A 19,308-nucleotide genomic window follows, 5' to 3' on the forward strand; every position below is an offset into this window, starting at 1 on the left:
AATCAGAGTGAAAAAGTTGGCTTAAAGCTCAACATTCAGAAAACAAAGATCATGGCATCTGGTCCCATCACTTCATGGGAAATAGATGGGTAAACAGTGGAAACAGTGTCAGACTTTATTTTGGGGGGCTCCAAAATCACTGCAGATGGTGACTGCAGCCATGAAATTAAAAGACACTTACTCCTTGGAAGGAAAGTTATGACCAACCTAGATAGCATATTCAAAAGCAGAGACATTACTTTGCCAACAAAGGTTCGTCTAGTCAAAGCTATGGTTTTTCCTGTGGTCATGTATGGATGTGAGAGTTGGACTGCGAAGAAGGCTGAGCGCCGAAGAATTGATGCTTTTGAACTGTGGTGTTGGAGAAGACTCTTGAGAGTCCCTTGGCCTGCAAGGAGATCCAGCCAGCCCATTCTAAAGGAGATCAGTCCTGGGTGTTCTTTGGAAGGACTGATGCTAAAGCTGAAACTCCAATACTTTGGCCACCTCATGTGAAGAGCTGACTCATTGGAAAAGACTCTGATGCTGGGAGGGATGGGGGCAGGAGGAGAAGGGGACGACAGAGGATGAGATGGCTGGATGGCATCACCGACTCAATGGTCGTGAGTCTGAGTGAACTCTGGGAGTTGGTGATGGACAGGGAGGCCTGGAGTGCTGCAATTCATGGGGTGGCAAAGAGTCGGTCATGACTGAGCGACTGAACTGAACTGAACCCATGTATTCCAATTCTAAGAATTTATCCCAAAATGTACCCCAAAGAAACTGTCAGCCAAAAACACAAAGATGTATTTACAAAAATGTTCATTATAGCATTATTTAATAGAAATAATTTCCTTTAGTGGTCCATCGCAGGGTATTGATGAAATAAGTTAGGGTACATACATAGACTAGGATCTTTAAAGCATCTAAATGCACCAATTAGATTTATATATATTGACCCAAAACATGTTGTTAAATCAAAAAGACAAGGAGGTCCATGATTGCCTAGTGGCTAGAATTCTGGACTCTCATTTCTATGGCCTTGGTTCCATCCCTGGTCAAGGAACTGAGATACTAAAAGCCATGTACAGTCAAAAAAAAAAAAAAACAAAAAACCCAAAAAGGTAATTAGAAAAAAGTGTGTGTAACAATTTAAATAAATATATATAATACATACATATGTAAATTTTTTAAATGTATGAGACAACCTTATACCACGAGAGGTCATCTCTTTCTTATAAGGAAGAAAATGCTAAGACCACTCCTATTTTAGAGATGAAGAAATTCTCATCAGAGATGTCAGATAAGTGTCAGAGGAATCAAAATAAGACTGAGAGCCACACGGTCTTTCAGGAAACAACTGATATCTCAATGAACAGGTATACATTCTTCAAAGTTACCAGAAAGGAACTCTCCTCAGTCGGAAAAATAAAAGCAGAGTACCAGTGGAAAATGCCTGCATGGTTTTATGGTCATCTGCTTATCAGTCTAAATTCAGTAAAACTTTCTTCCATGTAATAGGTAGATAATGGTTCCTTATTTACTGTTTTATGCTGTGCTTACTTCCCTGCTGTGATCAAGATCTGATTTAAAAGCAGGAAGACAACATGTCAGTATGGAGTCTCCCTGACAGCAGGAAGGAAGTACTTGGGACTGATTAAGGCCAGCATGATACACATAGTGGCCAATCTCATTCCAGCTGAGTTAAAGTAATCATTCCAATATTTATTCCTTTTCAGCCCATGCCAGGAAAAAGAAAAGTGAAAAACATTCACACATATATAGAGAGAGAGAGAAAGAAAAAGACCAATTTATTACAATCTGCTTGTCACATACCAGGTATTTGTAATATTTCAAAAAATAAATAATCATTGAGCTTCAATAAGTGGTGTTTACAAGGTAAAACAATTCCAAAACTTACCAGCACAACCCCCACAAAATGTATCCAAACCATACTGAAACTTCAGTATTCCTGATCTTCTCCTTCCCTAGCCTCCACTCCCACTGAGAATGAAATCCTCTTGCTATGAAATTTTAAGGGGAAAAAAGCTACTCTGGTGGTTGACTAATGACAATCAGTACTATTCTGATGGCTTTCTAATCATATATATGCATGCATGGATACACACACATGTATAGTATTTGAGTACCGAACTTATAGATGTACCTTTGTTCAAGCACACAAATGCCAAGTAAGAAACTTTGAGATTATACAGTTCTGTACTGTCTACTCACATTTTCCCAGTCTCTATCTTCTTATCATCTTAAATAATCAAGTTGATCAACTGTCACCCCCGTCCCACAAAAGTACTTGGATTCTAATACTTCTGTATCTGGATACCTATATCTCACTCTATCCTAATACCTAAGACCCAGCTTGAGCAATATGGACAAGATGAAAAAAGGAACGGAAAAAGAAGAAAGGATCTTACAAAAATGCTCACCAAATCATTTTCGCTGACCTTGCCCACAACTATCAAATAGACAGCTTATCTACTCTAAATACTCCAAGTAATACTAATACTTTTAACCTAACCAGTCATAAAAATATCAGGAATAGAAGTTACCTTTTATCAAATGTTTCTTATGTATCCAGCACCATATTGAGTACTATATGTTATCTCATTTAATCCTTCCTACAACTCTCCAAAGCAGGCTGTAAAAATTTGGAGTGTTCACTTGTTCAAGTCTATACAGACTGAAGAACCCAGAATCAGATGTAGGTCCATCTGTTTCAAGAATCAAAAAAAATCCTAACCACCATTCTATTTTATCCACATGCTTTTATTCCTCTCTTTACTACAAGATTGAGAAAACACAGTATGGACACCCATATGCAAAAAAATGAACCTCGACCTAAACCTTACAACTTAAACAAACACAAAAATTAACTAGATCACAGATCTAAGTGTAAAAAAGCAAAGCCATAAAAATTCTAAGAGAAAACCTTTGTGACTTGGGGCTATGCAAAAAGTTCTTAGACATGACATTAAAAGTTCAATCCATAAAATAAAAATTAATAAATTGGACTTCATCAAAATTTAAAACTTTTGCTCTATAAAAGTCACTGATAAGAGAATGAAGAGATAAGCTACAGCCTGGGAAAAAATATTTGGAAATCACATATCTTTGAAAGGACTTGTATGTGTAACATTTACAAAAGAACTCTCAAAACTCAGCAGTAAGAAAACAGTTTGAAGTTGTGCATAAGAACTGAACATGGGCTTCCCCTGTGATTAAGAACCCACCGTGCCTGGTCCAGGAAGATCCCACAGCTACTGAGTCCATGCGCTGCAACTTCTGAAGCCCACACACCTAGAGCTTGTGCTCCACAAGAGAAGCCACGACAACGAGAAGCCCACACGCTGCAATGAAGGGTGGCCCCTGCTCACCACAACCAGAGGAAGCCTACATGAGCAACGAAGACCCACCACAATCAAAAAACAAATAAAAATACAAATCTTAAAAAAAAAAAGTCAACACCTCTCCAAAGCAGATATAAGAATGGTTAAAAAACACACAATAAAAAGATGTTCAACATCATTAGCCATTAAAGAAATGCAAATTAAAACCACCATAACATCTCACTACACACCACACTCATTAGAATGGCTAAAATGAAACTGCCAACACCACCAAATACTGGTAAGTATACAGAACAGCTGGAATTCTCTTATGCTGCTGATGGGAGTGTAAGGTGATAAAGGCACTCTGAGAAACAGTTTGGTAGTTTCTTATGAAGTTAAAAATACACCTAGCGCAGGTGCTGTGAGCATGGTCCGAAGAAGACCTTCAGCGGTGCCCTGGTGGAGTGGACAGGCCCCTCCTGGTGGAGCAGACGGGCCCTCCGGTTGGAAATATGTGTAACACGCCGACTTACTGTGACCTAAAAAAGGCTGCCAAAGACGTCTTCAACAAAGGATATGGATTTGGCATGGTCAAAATAGATCTGAGAACCAAGTCATGTAGTGGAATGGAATTTTCTACTTCTGGTCATGCTTACACTGATACAGGGAAAGCATCAGGCAACCTAGAGACCAAATACAAGATCTGTAACTATGGACTGACCTTCACCCAGAAGTGGAACACAGACAATACTCTTGGGACAGAAATCTCTTGGGAGAATAAGCTGGCTGAAGGGTTGAAACTGACTCAATACCATATTTGTACTGAACACAGGAAAAGAATGGGGAATTGAAGGCCTCATATTAACGGGATTGTTTCAGTCTTGGCAGTAATATTGATAGAGATTTTTCAGGACCAACCGTGTATGGCTGGGCTGTTTTGGCCTTTGAAGGTTGGCTTGAGTTTTGACACAGCCAAATCCAAACTGTCACAGAATAATTTCGCCCTGGGTTACAAGGCCGCAGACTTCCAGCTGCACACTCAGGTGAATGATGGCACTGAGTTTGGAGGGTCGATCTACCAGAAAGTGAATGAGAAGATTGAAATGTCGATAAACCTTGAGTGGACAGCCGGCAGTAACAACACCCACCTAGGCATCGCTGCTAAGTACAAGCTGGACTGCAGAACTTGTCTCTCTGCTAAAGTAAACAATGCCAGCCTGACTGGACTAGGTTACACTCAGACCCTTCGACCAGGAGTGAAACTGACTCTGTCAGCTCTAATCGATGGAAAGAACTTCAATGCAGGAGGGCACAAGGTCAGTCTGGGAAGCTTAATGTGGTTTTGAATTAAGCATCAGCTTTATCCCTGGAGGTGAAGAGAAATGAACCCACTATGTTTTGGCCTTAAAATTCTTCTGTGAAATTTCAAAAGTGTGAACGTTTTATTCTTCCAAAGAATTGTACTCCTCACCACACTGAAGCTTAGGTACCGAGTCCATCCTAAGGGAGGTGCTTGAAGGCATGCCCGGAAGCTGTCACGTTCGTGCCCCATTTCAGTTCAGTTCTACAGTGTTATTTTCAAAGTGTTCCTCAGTGACAGTGTAGTGTCATGTTCAAAGGAGATGACCTGACCCTCCAGTTGTCCATCACGTCCTGCATGTCCCACACCACTTTTTCATGACCTTGTAATATACTGGTCTCTGTATGGTAGTAGAATCTTTGATTTTGCATCAGAGTAATAAAATAAACCCATCACATTTGGAACATAAAAAAAAAAAAAATACACCTACCATATATCCCAGCAATCCCACTCCTGGGTACTTAAAGAAATGAAAACTATGTTCACATAAAAACCTGTACACAAATGTTTATAGTAGTTCTACTTATAATTGCCAAAAACTGGAAACAAATTAATGAAAGAGGATAAACTACTGAAACAGACCACTCAGCCATTATACTGAGTGGGAAAAAAAAAAAAAAAACCACAATCTCACATATAGTACATTCTCAGGAAAACATATAGTATATATTCAGGAAAGACAATGCTAATAGTAACCAAGAAGGGATCAGTGATTCCCAAGGTTTGGGGTGAGAAAGAGGTGACTCCAAGAGACAACGTGAGGGAGTTTTTGGGGGGAGTGCAGCTGTTCTGTATCCTGATTGTGGTTAAGTGGCTACAGGAATCTATATATGTGCTAAAATGAATAAAAATACACCCACAAGGTGCAGAATGGTAGGTACATTAGGATGATCCTTTTGTGTCATCCTTTAGAAGATATTTCTGTAATAAATGGAAACTTATGTGCTGATACAATGGTAGATACTTTTTTCAGTTCAGAATTAAAAGAAACCATCAGAAATGGTTCCCTTTTTCAGTGGGAGAAGAGATGTGTATCTTTCTACTGTTTGAATTATAAGCCATTTTTGTACTCTTCCTTTTACTTTTTCAACTTTTAATTTTGTTCTATTTGTTGCTTACCATGGAGCACTTCTCCAGTACTTCCTCCTGGAATTTCAGAAATCGTTCCTGAACTTCAGCTTCATTGAGGAAAAAGGCAAGGAAGTGAGTGAAGGGCTGCTTTCTTCTAAAAGTGAGCAAAAGAACATCAATCCGAGTTCGGGCTGAAATTACACCACTTCGATGCTGACCAGTGATTACTGTAAGCAAAAAAAAAAAAAAGATTTAACACGCTCAAGGACCAGCAGTTGGTTGTAAAATAGGTGACCTCTTAAAACTGTCATCTCTGGGGAACAAAACTGTCATGAATGTGTACATAATTCTGAACAGCAGACAGTACCAAGGGTAAGAAAGCTGTTAATGAATCCAGTCTAAGCAGAATGAAGTTTAAACAGAGTAACCTTAAGACCATCTGATGAAGTAAGAAAATGAATTCAAAAGCTACAAAGCAATCCCTCATACCTTGCTAGTATGAATGTAAAATGGTGCAGCTGATATGTAGAAGTTCGGCAGTTCCATGAAAAATTAAACAGAGAAATATCACATGACCCAGGAATTCCACTCCTAGGTAGAAACTCAAAGGAAGTAAAGGCAAGTATTCAAAAAAAAAAAAAAAAACTTGTACAAATGTTCATAACAGCTTTATTCACAACAGCCAACAGGTGGAAAAACACAAATGTCCTTTAACCAATAAATGAACAAATAAACCGTGGTATTAGGTATTATCATACACTGAAATACTATTTGGCAAAAAAAAAAAAAAAAAGGAGTGAAGTAATCATACATGTAAAAACATGGATGAATCTTGAAAACATTATGCTAAGTTAAAGATGCCAGACACAAAAGACCACATATTCCATGTTTCCATGTATAGGACTATCTAAACAGGCCAATTCAGAGAGACAGAAAGCACATTAGTGGTAACAAAGATCTGGGGAGTAGTGAGGAATGGCGAGTGACTGGTTAATGGATATGAAGTTTCCTTTTTGGGTGACAAATGTTTTGGAACTAGACAGTGGCTGTCAAGCAACTGTAAATGTTTCCTACTCCAGGGGATCTTCCCCACCCAAGAATCGAACTTGAGTCTCCTGCATTGCAGGCAGATTCTTTACAGTCTGAGCTACCAGGGAAGCCTGTAAATGTACTAATAATGCCACTCGATTCAACACTTTAAGGTGGTCTAAATGGCAAATTTATGTTGTGTATATTCTACCATTTAAAAAAAAAGAACAATATATTACACAGAAATTCAAACAATAAAAATTAAGAACAAAAAAAGTGGAGTTTTCTGTTATGTGAATTTACCTCAATTTTAAAAAATATTGTGGCAAAATTTTTAGCAATTTGCTATAGTAAAAGAGCTAAACAGAGTCTACTACAATATATACGATCCTACCCTAACTGTATAAAAAAAACAAGGTTAAGTAAAAATGTTTATCTATATCTGCATTGTATGTATGGATATCAAATTTTCACACCTCAGTGTAACTTCGTCTTCTCTGATCTGGGCTGTCTTTATATATAAATGAAAATAAGAGGAAAAACCACAAAACCTTACACTACAATCTGTAAAGAAAAAAAAATCATTTAAGGATTACATAACCTAGGTTCCAGAACTGGCAGTGCTTGGTTCAAAACAGAAGCTAAGGAAAGATGCAGAAGATAGGAAGAGTGAACAAAACTGCCATCTCAATGGAGGACTTATTAAAGAGGAAAGGACAGATTTCTCAATATGATATAAAATACTGAAGTATTAACTTAAATAGTAGCAAAATCTGCTATGTACTTTCAAGACCACAAAGCTTGCTCCTTCCAAGCAACTGCAGAGGTTGCTTGGAATGGAACAAATAATTCCATTTATTTGTCCTAATACTTCCCATTAAAGCATTTGAAATTTTCTACAAGAAGAGCCTATTTTTTTAAATAAAAATGAAATTATCATACCCATTTTGTTGTAAAGAAACAAGATGGAAATTTCTGGGAAAAGAAGTAAATTATGAATGTACTGGGATTCCAATGATAAAAGAATCTGCCTGCCACAGCTGGAGACTAAGGAGACACTGGTTTCATCCCTGAGTCGGGAAGATTCCCTGGAGGAGGAAATGGCTACCCACTCCAGTATTCTTGCCCGGAGAAACCCATGGACAGAGGAGCCTGGCAGGCTACATTCCATAGGGTCACAAAGAGTTGAACACGACTAAACAACTGAGTACTCACGCACGCGCACATGAATGAATGAACAGAAAGCCTAAAAACTGTTTGCCTAAATAGAAAATTGACATAAGTCATAACCAAAAAATGTAAGAGAGCTTCCCAAATGGCACTAGTGCTAAAGAACCCACCTGTCAATGCACGAGATGTAAGAGACTCAGGTTCAATCCCTGGGTCAGGAAGACCCCTGGAGGAAGGCATGGCAACTCACTCCAGTTATTTTTGCCTGAAGGATCCCATGGACAAAGGAAAGGAGCCTAGCCGGCTACAGTCCATGGGGTCGAAAGGAGTCAGACATAACTGAAGCGACTTGGCAAGCACGCACAAAAAAATTAAGAAGTAGAGACACGGTATTTTTTTGATGATATAATTTTATTTTCAATAGAACACTTTGAGAATCCAAAAGATTCAAATGCCCAGTGAAGGGAAGTGTCCAAGCAGGCGTTCAAATAATGTGCCATAGAAAGACTGACAAAGGAGGACTCAATGGTAAACTGGAACAATGTTAAAGTAGAAATTATAACTATCTCTGTACAAGGAAAAAAATATGGTAAGAAACTAAAAGAAAAAGGTATGCAGGGGAGGGAAGCTTAAAACTCCTGTTTATGTTTAGTTCTATAAAAATTTAGTACAAAATACTATATCTATCCTTTTGCACTAAGGTAGTTTGGCAGAGAATAAGACTAGTAAGATGTTTTCATTTTTTTAACACAGAAAACTGCTAAGGGCATGTCAAAGGCGCTCAGACTTATTTCCAGAAAAAGATTCAAAGTTGAGCAAACAATGACTACAGAGCAAATATGATGAGGTTAGAAATATTCTAAAACTACAAATATCTGAGTGGATCAGAATTTACTTGACATGGGTCTAAGGACCACAACAAGAGATACAGAGGAAGAAAACAAAGGCACTAATGTGGAACTTTATAAAAACCAACTGCATAACTAAAATGACAAAATAATATTAAAAGCCTGGAGAATCCCATGGACAGAGGAGCCTGGCCAAATACAGTCCATGGGGTCGCAAAGAATCGGATACAGCTGAAACACGCACAAAAAAATCATTCTTATATCCCACTGCCTGAGGCTTCAAAACAGACTAGACCAAATTCTTATCTACAGGACAAATTAGTGAAGTCGTTCAGTGTCAGACTCTTAGCAAGCCCATGGACTACCAGGCTCCGCCATCCATGGGATTTTCCAGGCAAGAATACTGGAGTGGGCTGCCATTTCCTTCTCCAGGGGATCTTCCCAACCCAGGGATTGAACCTGGGTCTCCTGCACTGCAGACAGACGCTTTACCATCTGAGCCACCAGGGAAGCAAATTGAAACCTACCAGATCATTTTCTTCTCTAGTGTCTCTAATTTAGGAGAGGCAAAACAACTACTAACAGCATATACCACACCAATGCAACTGCAGTTTTGATTTCACATCAGAACCCAATTTACTGTAACCAGTAAATTCAATTTTTTTATATACTTTACTTCCCTACAAGACTAATAAGCCAGTTTATCCTCTTGCTTTTCAATTAAATTAGTTCCACTATATTCTTACTTTTAACAATTAAACACCCTTATTATTTACACTGAAATATTTTGGCTTTCAAGTCAATAACCTGTCTAACCTTTTCTGGATAAGTTTTGGAATGACTCCAGTATCTTAAAATGGCTAAGGTCTTCACATTTATTGCATGTTATAATTTTTACCAAAATAAAAATTATTAGCCATCTGTTACTATACGCATAGAAAAAAATGGGGAACAGATTCAACTGTTAAGAACAATTATGGCTAAAGTTCATAACATAAAAGACTTCCCTCTATACTTTACATATAATTTCTATAAGCTTTTCTTTTTGAAAGCATGTATTAATTTTTAAATCAGAAAAAGAGAGAAATAAGCTTTAATGCAATTTAAAAAATTACTTCAGTATTTGTAGCCTGAACTTTAACACTTAAGGAAAGACACAAGGTTTTGTTTTTTTTTAAACAGTAATTCTAATGAACTAAATATCTATATTAATTAGAGTCCTTCAAAAATGTCATTAAAGTTCTAAAGTTAGAGTTTTACTTGTTACCAAGGGGCTGGGGAAAACTCCAGCACTTCACTGTCCAAAATCGGAGCCCACATGCAGCTAGTTAAATTAAAAGAATTAAAATTAAATAGAATTTAAAATTCAGTTCCTCAGTCACATTAGCCACATTTCAAGTACTCACTCATGAGTGGCTAGTGGCTCTATGGATACTGCAAATATACAACATACTCACCATCATGGAAAGTTCTTCTGGACAGCACCACTCTAAAGTCAACTGCTACTTATCTGCCACAGTGATTATTTTTACATAGAACAAAATAAGAAGAGTACTTATAATTCTTTTCTCCTAAGACTTAATACAATCCATGAATGTTTATGGAAAATGGATTATTGGAGGCTGCTGCACTTACTTGACGCTGAAAAATTCCTACTGTTTTAAAAATTCTGTCCCTTCAGTACCCCTCACTCAAAGTCACTTTACAACACAAGTCTGAGCACTTGGTTCACATTGATGCTTTAGTACAGAACTTTCTGACATGGTTTCTATTGCTAAACTACTTTTCCTCACCTGAACACTTACTTGAATCAGGTTGCTGTTTTAATTATTACTCTTACAATTTCCTTCCTAGTCTACAAAGCAAGATAAAAACAAGATAACTAATAGGGAAAGGGCTGAGCCTCATTTCAAATTTGCTGATCTCACTTTTTCCCTCTAATTCTAACTTGAAATAATTCACAAACTCCATTTCAAGCTACTGAAGCATACAAGAAATCTCCTAGTCCACAACAAAATCTGGAAGCTTTATTCCATTAGTGTGTAGTAAAGTATCAAATTAAGGCCCAGGTACTCATATCAAGATAAGGCTGTGTAAGTACATCTTTCCTCATCTGAGAGACTGATACTGATATAAAAAAGGGCAATAGCTACAGAACCACATAAAAAATATAATCATCAAACTCAGTTGGGTCACATTATTCCATACACATACAAAAGTGACTGCAAACATATATAGAGTCTCACCAATTTCTCCTTCTTGTCCAGGCTTAGGAATGCTAATAGAAGTTTTGGTCTCCACTTCTAGCTTCTTTCTAGTGTCCCCTCTCTTTCCAACAATATGCCTATAATATAGAGAAAGTTAATTAATGTAAGTCAAAATATACCCGAATAAAGAACTCCATCATATTTAAATCATATGTGGCCAGAGATACTCCCTCATAGAAGAGTGCTTCAGTAAAAACTCAGTATTCGTAGAGGAAATTACAAGTCATATAGCTTTATAGAACATGTTGCATTATATTCACTGACAAAACGATGTCCTACAGCCAATTCAATGCATAGAAAGAGTAATTATACCCCATGCCTGTTTGCTTCTCAAAACTAGATTCAAAATCGGGGTCTGCAGTTAAGTGAAAGAAAAGCTAACATAGTCTCATTGGACGCTTGAATGGGTCTACAGTTTGAAGGGGGAAAATCTTGCCCTCTTAGAGAGCAAATTAACTACATTTTGAGTTCATCCTAAGCGAATTATCCTTAATTAATTAAATAATGCTAAAGAGCTTAGCAAAGAGCAGGGTCCACCAACCAAGAGAGACGCAAGCACAGAAAGAGGTAACCCTCAGGCTGAATTCAAACACACAGACATGTCTTGTTTGGGAGATTTCACCTAAAACTTGGGAAATTTCACCTAAAAAATATAGATTTCTAAGTTCTTTCAAAAAATTGGGAGATCTGACTACTCAATGGCAAAAATAGGCTTGAACATGAGCTCATTTCTGAAAATGGAATATGAATTCATCACAATCCCTGCCACTTCCTACTGTCTTTTATTGACTCCAATCATCTATTGGCTCACATTACTTACTTAGGCCTCCTAGTATAAATAATTCTGACCCTCCAAAGCTATCTTCTGGAACCCATAGTAATTAGATGTATCAGGCAAATGAGACTACTGGATCCCAGGAGAAAAGTTTCAGAGTCTAAATAAAGCACCAAGAGACCATCACAGGACCATAAATTTAAGAGAAAAAACTTCCTCATCAACAGTATTTTGACTTCGAGGATTTCAATTACAGTACACTACAGCACTGCTGACTATTCCTAAAATTCTGTATTTGTTTTTACATGGGATAACCAAGTCTGATTATTTCCATTAAGATTTATTGTAGTAAGCCAGCTTTTTATAAAACAAGATGTTCAGAGGAGGACTGGAACTCCACAGTTTCCATGTAGTTTTTCTCTGTGCTGGGCTAGGGACTATGTAGCACCAACTCCCTCAGCCTTTGTCTTTTATTTTCAGTCAGGTTCCTGTTTGTTAGCACATGGCTAGTGGACAAACCTCTCATAAAGTAGTTGGCTCAAAGTGTTATTAATAGTCTAGGCACCTTAGAAAGGGAAGTGGTTGTGGTTAAAGAGGCTTTAGAAGCAAACAAACCTTGGCCAAGTCATTTAACCACTCTTAGCCTACTACTTCGGAGAAGGCAATGGTACCCCACTACCTCACTTAAAAAAACGGAGTGAATAATACCTAAGTATCATAAGGTTGGTCGTAAGGATTAAATGTGATCATATATAAAAGGACTTCCCAGTGACTGGCACATAGCTCAGTATAGACCATGTCATCCTCATTAAACCCATGATGGCACCATTCCAGTTAAGAGTATAGACAGATCCAAAAGAGGTTTACACGGAAAGTCTAAAGCATTCACTAAAATAATACAGATAAACAGTGAAAGGATGACTCGTTTATTGTATAAGTGGAAATTCTTGCCAGATCAAGTGGTTCTCAATCTTGGCACACACTGGAATCACCTGGCTGCTACTGTTAAGTCGCTTCAGTTGTGTCTGACTCTGTGCGACCCCATAGACGGCAGCCCACCAGGCTCCTCTCCATGGGATTCTCCAGGCAAGAACACTGGAGTGGGTTGCCATTTCCTTCTCCAACGCATCAAAGTGAAAAGTGAAAGTGAAGTCGCTCAGTTGTGTCCAACTCTTCACGACTCCATGGACTGTAGCCTACCAGGCTCCTCCACCCACGGGATGTTCCAGGCAAGAGTACTGGAGTGGGTTGCCATTGCCTTCTCCTGGGTAGCTATAAAAACTAATGATGCCTGGGTTCAGCTCCCAGAGATTCAGACTCAACTGGTCTGGGGCACACCTAGGTATTGGGAGTTTTTAAAACTCCCCAGGTGATTCTAATGTGCACCTGAAGTTGAGAGCCACAGTATTAGACCTCGTCTGTGGACACGTGCACCACTATTAGACTTTGATCATAAGTTAGTTTGGTCAACTAATTTCTTCCTTGGACCAAATAAGCTTACATAAATGATTCTTAAGAAAGAAATCTTCCATGTAGGTCAATCATTTGTCAATAAGACTGAGAGGAAGGAAGAGAGGAAGAGAAGGAAGAAGACAGGAAAAAAGAAAGAAGTCTTCCTAGTAAATATTGTCTATTAATTAGGATTTAGCAGAACCAATACTTAATGTAACATGCAAGTCATCACAAAATGAGTATTTAGAATATATAAAATTCAAAAGGTCATATGGTTAGAATCAGACATTTAAGGAATCTTTACATACCTTAGCAGTAACAAATATATACATTAAGGAAGACATGTTGCATTGATTTTTACAAGGAATCTGAGTCACAGCTTCCTAAAATCACATTTCTTAGGAGAAAATGTCCCTGAAACCTGAGAGGAAAGTGAGCCATCAGGATTAGCATTTGGTTTCTCATTTGGTCCCATTCCAGGAGAGAAATTTCATCCTCATTAGGTGTTTCAGAAAATTCTCAAGTTGAAAAACATGCAACTATTTGCCTCTTGGAACTTAAAGGTGTATGATTCTGTATTTGTAGACCTCCTCTCATAGAGAAGTATAGATAGACTTTATTCATCTGGTACAACACAGAAAAACAATCTATGACTTCCTAGACCATGCTATCTTCAGAGGTGCAAGCCCAAAAGAAGCCAGCCAGCTACAAGAGCTAACGATATTAGTAGTTAATAAGAGACAGAATATGATCAACACGAAGGCAAGCAGGCACAGACTGAAATGATCACAAGAACTGAAGGACAACAGAACAGACACATTCCTGCCTTCAAGTAGTTTCCAGTCTAGCAGAAGAAACATCAACTAGCTGACAAATAAATAGAAACATTAGGCTTGAGAAATGCTATAAAGGAAAAGTAGTGGTGTTATGAAAATATATACTATGGTAATCAATGTGGCGGGTGGGGATGCCGGTGTCAAAACTTGGGAACCTAAGGAAGGAAAATATATTAATAACTAGGTAATGTAAGGAAAGGGAACAGCATATGCCAAAGCTAGAAGATAGGAAGGAACCCAGAACATTTGAGGAACTGAAGAAAACCAGTTAAACTTAAGTGCAAAGCCAGGGAAAGAGTGGTGTGAGCTGAAACTGAAAAATGCAGGGCTGGCTAAGTCACGTTCAAGATTCTGGCCACTGCTCTAATGGAATAAAATTCCATCTTCCATGGAAGAATGTTAATGGATTTCAAGCAAAGGTAATAAAATAATCAGGTTTTCCTTTTAAAAAGATTATTCCACCCTCAATGTGAAGAACTGATTGGAAGAGAGCAACAACCAATGTGGAAAGACCAGTAAGTAGACTATTTGAAATAATCCACAGAAGAGGTAGCAGAATGGCTATAAAGAAAAAGTAAGTGGTGGATTCAAAAGATACTTAAGAGGCAAAAATCAACAGGATTTGGTGATGTATATGGAATGATGAAACTGATCTGCAATTAGTCTTTAGAAATTCTAGGATGTTAAACACTAAACCATTTTGTCACTAGTAAGTACTGTAATAAGTGTGGAAAAAAGAAGAAGCAGCTTTCTTCTAAGTTTCCTGGAAATGCCTCCCCATGAAGCTGCCAAGGGGCATCACTCACTTGTAGAGTAGGCTGGGGGCCTTCACGGTACATCGGAAACCTTGTGGGGTCTGCACCACCTCGTAGGTTTCACAGGGCTCTTCGGCACACTCCACGAGGCCTGCACAGAAACCATAACACCTCACTCACTTGCTCTGTGGACAACAGTCTTTCTTCTCCTCAGCTGTCCAACCATTCTTGAGGTTTAAAGAAAAGCAACACACACACAAAAAGAACAGCCATACATGTTACACTGCAGAACACTGCTCCAACATTCCTCCTCACCTGCTCTTAGACAAACAAAGAATAAAAACACATGACTATTTTAAATCTTCCAATCCTGGAACCTTGGAAAAGGAGTATCTACATACCACTATTTAATTGTTTTCTCCCAGAAATAAATCTTTTGTACTATTTTACGGAGACATAAGTCACATAAAATTCATCCTCTTAAAATGTACAGCTCAGTGGTTTTTAGTATTAGGACACAAAATCACCTCAGTGAATGAGGTAGGCAGGAGTGAGACAAAGAGAAAACAGGAGGCTGAAATAAAAGAGCTCAAGGCCCCAGGGCTAAAGGGAAACAGCCACGTCAGTTGTATATTTGAAACTGCCTGTATATGACTGCAGAGAAGAAAAGAAAAATTATGACACAACAATAACAGTTAATATTGGGCATATGTTCATTTATTTCAACAATTTATAAAAACTAGTTCATAGTTTTATAGATAAAAGAACTTAATTTTACCACAGATAATTGTTAATATTAATAGCTAACTAAAATTACCCCTTATTACATTTAAGCCTCTGCACAAAGATGAGACACAACTTAACTTATGAACTGAGAACACCTCATCAAACTAACTCAACCAGCCCACTCAGAATCAACAAGGGAGCTATGAGAGGCCAAACAAGTCAAATTTCAGTGCTCACACATAAACACTGAAACAAAGAATTGCTTCTACAATACGGATAACATTGTACTTCTAATCTGACCAAAGAGCAACTAAGATTACCTTGGTAATAGTCATCATCTTCTTCTTCATGTTGATAAGGCTGTTCTTGGATGGGATTCTTCCTATAAACCCGTCCACCAATTTTTATAAGCTGTGGACGCAGAACTTCCATGATTAATGGATCTTTATACAGGCCTACAAGGACAGAATTGGGCATCAGTTCATAGTACATCCTAAGCAAAAGCATTACTGTTTCCACTAGATTTCCCCTATCTAGAAGCTGTTTTATTAAGTCAATTGCTGCCTTTTCCACTACACTATTCCACTCCTGGCACACTCAAGACAGTAATTTGCCATCTATTCAGCATTCCTCAAAAAAAGTGATTACAAGATACTGAGCCTGTCCATGACTTTGGAAGAGAGACTAGAGGTCTCTTCATTACTTTAACCTAAAGGGAGTAAAGGAGAAGGCAATGGCACCCCACTCCAGTACTCTTGCCTGGAAAATCCCATGGGCGGAGGAGCCTGGTAGGCTGCAGTCCATGGGGTCGCTAAGAGTCTGACACGACTGAGCGACTTCCCTTTCACTTTTCACTTTCATGCACTGGAGAAGGAAATGGCAACCCACTCCAGTGTTCTTGCCTGGAGAATCCCAGGGACGGGGGCGCCTGGTGGGCTGCCGTCTACGGGGTCACACAGACTGAAGCGACTTAGCAGCAGCAGCAGCAAAAGGAGTAAAATTCAACCTCTGTGCTTATCTGAACATTCGTGAAGCGTCTCACGCTCTTACCCAGTATGACAGTTAAGAGAATTAGGGATGTTTAATACATTTATCCTCAAGGGGAGAACAAAAAAATCCTTAACTACCTTTACAGGTGCTAGAAATACATACTCAACAATTAGATCCAGATGCCTATTAAAACAAAGCTAAAATATAACTTAACCAACATGGTTCTGCCAACTAACACACTGCTGAGGGAAGGAATTCAATTTCTGTAGGTCACTGCCAAAAACTGTACATCACTCAGAGAGAAACCAAGTTTCTAGTCACCACTTAATGAATTAACAATTTAGGAAAAAAGCTTCTTAGGTTAGCTCTGGTTATGTTTAACCAAGGTTCCTACCACATATGGTACATGGTCTTGAAACCCAAAATAACTTAAGCGGTCCCCCTCCGAAAAGATCAATCCTTACTAAACACACTAATGCTCAATCCAACCTCAGGAAGTAAATCGCTTGCATTGGTAATTTGCTTACAGAATCAATGAGTTAGTTTCATGTTGTGAGAAACAATAATATATAAGGTAAACAGACTTGAACATCGAAAGAGGAGGCATAACTAGCAATACTTTAATGACATTACACCCTAATACTCAATTTCCCAGGACCTCTCAGAGAAAAAAAAAAGGCTCGCCACAAAAGTAGAAGTCAATGTCAAGGTAGGTCCTCAAACTGAGCTCTGGAAGAGAGGGTTGTTTCAGAGATAGCAAACCCTCCATCTGCCTTTCCCATAAGGCCCTGGACTGCAAGACTGCTCAGGAGGAAGGATGGGGAATAGCCAATTTAATCCTGCTCCGTGGTGGTTTGGAGAGACAGAAAGGAAAGCAGAAGGCCTACAAAGTCGGGAAGGAAGATGAAACCCTGAATCATAAAAGCGAGCAAAAATCAACCCCAGTACGTCAAAGCAAGCGAAGAGAGGACTCCGCGGTGGTAGGAAAACCGCTGTAGTGAGAGCAGACGAAGGACCCAGAAGGCCTCTCCCAGAACCGGGTCTCCGCGGCTCTCCGCCCCGGCCACGCCCACCATTGCACTGGCACGCGCACGCCGCGGCCGCCGCGGGCTCCCTCCGCACGGGCGCGAGCACGCCGCCGCCCTCGTCGTGGAAAACGCAGCCGGTTCAGTTGGGGGCGGGGCTGTAAAGTGCCAAAGCAGCTGAGGTAAGTGGTCGAGGGCTCAGGGACCCTCAGGAGCTTGCTGGAAAGGGAGCTGATCCCTGAGATCCTACCTGAAGGGACTAGTGAAGTGGAGAAAGGAGGAGGAGGAACTGGAGCCTGCCGCAGAGGGCGTGTAAGAGGAAATTTCCTCAGGCCGCACGAGACAATTGCGCATGCGGGCCAAGCGGTGGCGCCTGCGCAGTGGGATGGCGCCGGTGGTGTCGCCCCCCTGGAGAGGTCTGGGTGGGTGTGGGGTCATGGCTTGGAGTTAGCTTGGGAACAGCTGACATTCTGACCCATCTTCTCTTCATCCCCTTTCCACCCACGCTGTTTTTAGCTACGGCACCTTTTTGATTGGTAATCCAGCTATTTGGAATGATTTCTGATGATAGAGTTTAATAATTGCTTGTCTTTTTGATAAGGAGACTTTTAAGGATTCTTTAAGAAGGATTTTTCAAGACTATAAGTATGTATCTGCTAGGAAGGAAAGTGGTTTATGAATACGAGGTCATCCCTATCATGCATGAAGTAAATGTGTTGATCATCCTGTCACTGTGAACACAACCATGCAATATCTCTGCTCTCCTGTAAGAATCTCTACTGCCAATCTCGCTTATTGAGTCAAGTCCCAGCTTATGTCATCATTAGTATTTAAATATTCAACAAATGTTACTGAGCACCTACCTTGGGCCTGGCAGCCTAACTGGAAAAACAGTTGTCCAAATAGATCTACAGAATGAGGGGGAAAAACCAATAATGGACCAACCCTCCTGACATCAAACTTATCTATCCTCTGCTAGCCCTGTGTTCTGTCATTTGTTCCTTATTCATTCAGGAAACACTGTAATCCAGGTTCTATGCTAGGCCTTGAGAGTAGAAAGACAACTCCTTCCCCTTTTCCTAAGAAAAGGGTTCTTCCTAAGATCATTAACCTTAAAATGAAAGTATGGGGTGCATTTTCCCTCTTCCTGAGTATGGACTTTCCATTCTAAGAGACATGTGACCTTGACACTGTCTGTCAAATGCAGAGAATTAAGACTTTTCCCATGAGTGTGTTGAAACATAGTAAGTATGAAAAACGAATCTGCAGAGGAAAAAAAAAAGATTGAGGACTAAATATTCATTGGTAGTTTTGGATAGCTGTTGTTTACTGTGCCTTTGAGTGTTCCAAATGCTTTAGTTATATTAACCTTCCTGACACCTCTGATGTAGGTACTATCATTATCTGCATTCTATAGATGAGGCAGCTGAGGAGCAGAGAGGTCGGGTGATTTGTCCAGAATCAGACGGCAAGTAACAAAGCCAGGACGTGAACCTGGGCCAAGAGGCTTCAGAGTGAGCTCTTAATCACTGTGCTGTTTCACCTCTCACAGGGTACATGTTGTTTAGTCACTCTGTCATGTCTGACTCTTTGCAGCCCCAGGACTATAGCCCACTAGGGTCCTGTGTCCCCATGGGATCCCAGGCAGGAATACGGGAGTGGGCTTCCATTTCCTTCT

General features: G+C 39.4%; 1 protein-coding gene and 1 pseudogene across 9 annotated transcripts in view; one reads left to right on the top strand and one right to left on the bottom strand.

Annotated features, from left to right (window-relative positions):
* The window catches only part of ASCC1 (activating signal cointegrator 1 complex subunit 1), a 112,664-nt gene extending 94,653 nt beyond the window's left edge, over positions 1-18,011 (bottom strand). For 6 of the 9 annotated variants that reach the window (XR_008698233.1, XM_055535354.1, XM_055535329.1 and 3 more), the window contains exons 1-5: positions 16,518-17,407; positions 15,936-16,070; positions 14,941-15,040; positions 11,051-11,148; positions 5,806-5,984 (exon numbers count right to left, since the gene is read on the bottom strand). Coding sequence is in view for 8 of the 9 variants with exons in the window: in XM_055535354.1 (XP_055391329.1) it covers positions 5,806-5,984; positions 11,051-11,148; positions 14,941-15,040; positions 15,936-16,047 (489 nt within the window). In the remaining variant the exon portion in view is untranslated. The other 3 variants (XM_055535336.1, XM_055535335.1, XM_055535345.1) reach the window with 3 other exon arrangements.
* Positions 3,817-4,672, top strand: LOC129641231 (voltage-dependent anion-selective channel protein 3-like; annotated as a pseudogene).
* Positions 18,012-19,308: the final 1,297 nt, after the last annotated feature.

Source organism: Bubalus kerabau, chromosome 1 (genome assembly GCF_029407905.1).
Source record: "Bubalus kerabau isolate K-KA32 ecotype Philippines breed swamp buffalo chromosome 1, PCC_UOA_SB_1v2, whole genome shotgun sequence".
Taxonomy (NCBI): Eukaryota; Metazoa; Chordata; class Mammalia; order Artiodactyla; family Bovidae; genus Bubalus; species Bubalus kerabau.